The sequence below is a fragment of the Crocodylus porosus genome, unplaced genomic scaffold, assembly GCF_001723895.1.
Source record: "Crocodylus porosus isolate Cpor-Errol unplaced genomic scaffold, CroPor_comp1, whole genome shotgun sequence".
Taxonomy (NCBI): Eukaryota; Metazoa; Chordata; order Crocodylia; family Crocodylidae; genus Crocodylus; species Crocodylus porosus.
Window position 1 is genome coordinate 54,762,470 of NW_017728931.1, and position 5,343 is coordinate 54,767,812.

The 5,343-nt window shown below is 47.9% G+C and overlaps 1 protein-coding gene across 1 annotated transcript; it reads right to left on the reverse strand.

Annotated features, from left to right (window-relative positions):
* Positions 1-5,104, reverse strand: NDUFA6 (NADH:ubiquinone oxidoreductase subunit A6). Its single transcript, XM_019545054.1, has 3 exons — positions 4,446-5,104; positions 1,806-1,921; positions 1-252 (listed from the first exon to the last, which is right to left on the reverse strand). The coding sequence occupies exons 1-3, from the start codon at positions 4,951-4,953 to the stop codon at positions 121-123; spliced, it is 756 nt and encodes a 251-aa protein (XP_019400599.1). The 5' UTR covers positions 4,954-5,104; the 3' UTR covers positions 1-120.
* Between the last annotated feature and the right edge of the window lie 239 nt (positions 5,105-5,343).

Below are 5,343 nucleotides of genomic sequence, written 5' to 3' on the forward strand. Positions count from 1 at the left end.
AAGACACTACATGTAATGCTGAAAGGAGGGTTACTTTCCTTCTTAAGAGCCTCTCTTCAGCATAGAGTTTTATTTGCAACAAGACAGTGAAATACATGTTCAGTTTTAAGTCAGTTTGTTTCAGGGATCATTGCCTGCATAGAACTTTGACAAAAAATCCGTGGGTCGCGGTGTTTCTGTCTCATGGAAATATCTCATGACATGTGTCCGCTGCTTCCATACATTAATAGTTTCCTGTAGCTCAATTTTCCCCTACACACACAAAAAAAATCAGAGACAAAATTCCAGTTACAGATCAGCTGTAGTTGCTTAAACTTTGGACTACTGGTTTTAAGTTTCTGAGAGGCACTGTTTTGCATCTCTTAGCATTAGGGAGGGGTGTCAGTGGCCTCTGTAGTTATTTACTGCTTTTAGTGAGTGACCTCACTCTTACAGCATTCTAGGCTCTACTACTGTCTCCTAACATCTGGTGCTAACAAGTTTAGACAACCTAACAACTTTGCTGGTCTTGACCCACTTTTGCAATGAGCAGGAAATCCATCCTTCTCTGTGACCTGCATGCCTAATATCCATCCACTCCTATATAGCCTGGCAGCAGAAGCAGCATGGAAAAGAAATGCCAAAACTAGCCTTTCTGCCAATCCCCCCTCCCCAAACAACAAAATGCCACACAATTTCTGAACTAACAGCTCCCCTTCTCCCCCCATGGTTTTTGGTTTCCAGGCACCTTCATCTTAAAAAGCCTCTTGCAATTCCAGATCAATCAGTAGATTTAGATATAGAATATTAACTGATAGCAAAAAAATAAAAAATAGCAGGTTTGTCATACTGAATACCATAACCTTATGTGTAGTGACGCCATGCAATAGCAATACAAGACAGACAAAGTAGTCTGGGTATCACAATTGTGCATTCTCCTACTTAACATGTTTGATTTGAGCAAATCTTTGAAGTATGATTTATTTTAGCTTTATAAATCTGGTTAAATTTTCAGGGATGGGGGAAAGAGATAGGAAGAAGAATCCCTATATTAATAACTTTTTTCTGCTTAAAGTAAACTCAATTCCATATTCATGTTTGCTTTTAATGCCATATTGACCTGTAGCAACTTGCAGTTATTTTTTTTCTGTTGCTTAACAACTTTACAGTTCAACTAAACTTGCATTAACAACCAATTCTAAAATGCAATGTTACTCCAGATGGAATGTACACACTCTTTGTTACCATTTGATATAGATAAAGCATAAAGCTTAATGTACACATCTGCAAACTTAGCTGTAAAAAATGAGCTAGTGTTATGCTAGACTTTTAAGCCCAAAGCTGTTTGTAACATGGGTTTCTTCTGATTCAGGGACAAGAAGATAACAAGAGTGGGTAAGCTATGATATGAAATGGTAAATTCCATACTGAAAGCAGCCTTTCCATGAGTCTTACAACACATCTTTTCTTAAAGAAGATGCACAGGAAGCTAGAGGCAATGTTTTTACATGCTTGACAATTCCTATTTGCAATTGCAGAACAAGGGAAGACTAGTTACCTGTGTTCCTCCAGTTTAGCAAGAAGTCCATTATAAAAGGAACTGGCCCCTTTAGTAGGGAAAAGCACAAGGTATTTTTACATCTAGTCATCATGACTGACATATGTATTCAAGGAAGCCTGTTACTCCCAATCTAACGGGTTTATTTCCGTTATCTTAGTTTGTTCTGTAGAACTCTGTTGAGCAAAGAATCTGCATCTCCACTCATTGCATACCAAATTACTTGCTTCCTCTGCTACACAAAAACACTGTTTGTCATTTGTTTTACCTTGATAACCAGCAGGTCTATCACCCTTGGGTCTGTAACATGGGCATTCTTCATAAACATCTCCCGTACCTTGTCACGTCCCTGTTTCACTGTGATGTCCAGCTGGAACAAGTGTACTAGAAAGAGAAGAGAATACTCAAGAAGTCATTATCTGTGCTCTGAAGTTTCTAACCAAAGACTCAATTTTGACCTTATAAAATACTGCAAGGAAAAATTTGTTCTTGGGGTATTTGCCAGGTCAGCTGATAACAGCAATAAAAAGCTCTATTTGTTCTAATGGGATTTTGGAAGCCCAATTTTCCAGCAGCAGACAGTTAAGATAAATCTTTATGGTTTAGAATTAAACTAGCTTTATCCATCACTTGTCTGAAAAGATCAAAAATGCATGCAGTATCTGGTTCATTTCCCTTCTGTTTATCTGAAGCACTAGGTTGGCACAGACACATTGAAAACTGCACTAAATAGCAACAAAAAAATGGCATGCAGCATTGTAAAGCAGAAGACAATGGCACATGGTATCCACACATTTTACCACCAAGGGGAAACCAGTACCACTCCCTGCCAGAGAGGAGCAGGCATTTGTACAGGCACGTGCATCTCTGGACACTAGCAGAGGCAAGATACTTAACTAGATCCTTCCAACAGCCTACCCAGCAGGTCTGACCTCACTGTTTTGAAGTGGGTATTCTAAAAAAGACAGAGCACCAGTCAGTGCCTGGACCTTGTTGGATACTTTTCTGTGCCACTTGACTGCTTTTCATGCCCCTGTTTTGAAGTCAAAAGACAGCAGGCCATGCTTAGAGCTGTGGTTCCCAGCTTCCATTGGACCAATGACCTTGATGATAGGCAGATCTAGGATTTTGAAGGGGGGGCATGGTGTGGTGCATCATTGCATTTAAACACAAGATACCTTTTTGCTCCAGATAAAAGAAAGTAGAAGTATTAGTATTATGTGAGGGGCCCATGGCTATGTTACTCAGTTCAAGACTGAAGCAAAAGAAAAAAAAATACTGGAATATGCATTAAATTTGCTATATTATATATTACCTATAAAAGCCACAGCCACACAAAAGTAAGAGCCATGGTTTCATTAATCCTGTAGTCGTGATTAAATTCACATCTTTTTCAGACTCAGAACAAAATCCAGCCTTCTTGGGCATCTTGAAAATGCATCCAGTGCTTCACTGAAAGTTATTTTTGTACCAAAGTCAATGGTTTTATTTAGCCTTAAAAACAGCCTGTAGGGCTGTGAAACAGGAGCCACATTATCAGAAGCAGCAGACAGAGAGCAGCGTTGTACAAAGACTAGCTTGGTTAGTGAACATGAGAAATACCACACAAGGCTAGTCCGAGTAGCCCAATAGCCTGTTTTTTTTTATATGCCCCTTTTCCACCTCCTCCTGAGGTTCTGGCTGCACTTCTCCCCACATTTTATGCACTCTGCATCCATGGCCCCACCAGGTGCTGGGACCTCCTGGCCAACCTCCTCCAGGCCCTAGCCAAGCAGGCCATCATCTGACCAGGAAGGAGGCTCTGGGCAGGAGGACCCCTGAGGACTGCAAGGCTGTTTCCTGTCCCTTGTTTGCTCATATCTCCAGGCAGAGCTTCCCTGGGCAGTGTCTGGTGTGCTCTGCTCAGGGTCCCCCCTCAGCACACTTATTATTAACCTGTGACCTCACTCCCAACCCTGTATTATTTCTCATTTGTCCCAAGGAATCTGCTGGGCACCTGTAGTGGCCTCCTTGCAAGGGAAGCTTATATTTTGCTTTGGTGGGCCTAGGCCCATGTTCCCTGGAACAACAAATAGGCCTGTGTCTGACAGGCCACTTTTCTACCTCAGGACCTCTCCTGAGAGTCTGGCTGCACTTCTCCCCACACCTCTTCTTTCATTCACTGCCCACCAGTCACCCCAGGACCTCTCGGCCCTGGCCAAGCTGCCCATCTATACAACCAGGGAGGAGGCTCTGGGCAGAGGAAGACAGGAGAGCACAGGGCCATCTTCCTGTAACTCCTCCACACATGTCTTGGGGCAGAGTTTTGTTGGGTTGTGCCCACTGGCTCCTTGCACTCATTTGGGGGCAGCAGGTGCTAGCCAGTGTGACCTGACCCAAGCCCCTCCTGGCTGCCTCGGTGCTCTTTGCTCCCTTCCCTCTCCCCAGTTGTGCCAAGCACACGTGCATCGCACCCCCAATGCGATACAGCAAACCAGCTGACGCACCCTTCATGACCTCCCTTAAAAGAGCCTCATCGTTTCTTTGACAGGCATTGGCTGATGTCTCCCCAGAGCGCATCCAACCAGGATGTCTGCCCATTGCCGGAGCAGACACTGGACAGGAAGGACATGGAAGCAGATCTCTGGTGGGTCCGGACACTTGGCAGTGGGAAAGAAGAGGCGTCAGGAGCCCAGGCCCCGTGCACTGGAGCTGGTGGCCAGCCCTAGCTGGGTGGGAGCAGGCCCCGGGGCAGCTGGGAGCTGCCAGGGTCGTTAACACCGGAGAGCAGAGTCGGGTCGGGTCACGTGATCCCCAGCGCTGCCAGAGTAGAAGCGCCGCAACCGCTCCCGGGCGCCAGGCGGAGGCGCGGTAGGGAGGGACGCGGAGCCGCCCTCGCCCATGACCTTGACTCCGCCCCGCCCCTCACCGGTGTTTGGCACCTCGCGGTACCAGGCTCGGTAAAGCTCCCGCACCCGCCGCCGCGCCTCGCCGAGGTCCCGGCTGAAGATGGGCTTCACCGCCGCGCCCACGGCCGGCGCCACTTTTCCGGCCCCAGCCCTGGCCGCCGCCATGTCGGTGCCGGAACTGCAACACCCCTCGCGCCGCCTCAGCCACTGCGCAGGGTTCGAGTACGTCCGCGACGTCTTAATTGGCTTGGAGAGCTGCCGCTCCCCGGTTGCTGGGCAGGGCCCGCCACGCCCCGCCCCGCCGGGCAGTTGATTGGGAGGAAGTCCGAGGGCTTGCTCACTGATTGGGCGCAAGCCGCTGTCCATCTTCCCGCCCGCCCGCACGACTGTGGGGAGGAGGCGGTGGTGGTGATGCTCAGTGTAGGCTGCCTCCTCCCCCCCAGCCAAGGTCCGCACCTCCAGGAGCTTGCGGAGGCCTCGGGAGATGAACTGGGGGACATTTGTTGCAATCGCTAGTAAACGCTGCATCCCATTTGTGCAGCAGTCCAGCGGGGGTTTCAACTGTACTAGTGAGTCACCGGCACTTGCCTTCCTGAGGTAAAGCCCACGCCCCCTCGACCCTAATTGACCAGCACCACCACTTCGGATGTCATTACGTCATGGGATGAACTCCCCCCGCCCCCCATTAGGCTCATGCAGAGCTGGTCCGACACCCTTGAATGCATCCTGTGGCTCCCAACGGAGGAGCACCCTGCTAGATACCTCAGAGCAAAGCAACAAGTACAAACGCAGCTTCACCCAACAAGAAAGAAAAAAATGTTGGTGGGAGAAAAACGCTCTGGAGCCACAAGCTACAGCAGAGACATGCCAGCACACCCTTTCCAAACCATGTTTAGTTTGAAAACCAGTGGCAGGATG

What these genes read in the sequence shown, in the direction of transcription:
- NDUFA6 (XM_019545054.1), bottom strand. Translation starts at nt 4,953, where the DNA reads ATGCAGCGTTTACTAGCGATTGCAACAAATGTCCCCCAGTTCATCTCC. An exon ending in CCGCGAGGTGCCAAACACCG is followed by an intron (nt 1,922 to 4,445) that starts GTGAGGGGCGGG and finishes TTCTCTTTCTAG; the next exon opens with TACACTTGTTCCAGCTGGAC. An exon ending in TAGACCTGCTGGTTATCAAG is followed by an intron (nt 253 to 1,805) that starts GTAAAACAAATG and finishes TTGTGTGTGTAG; the next exon opens with GGGAAAATTGAGCTACAGGA.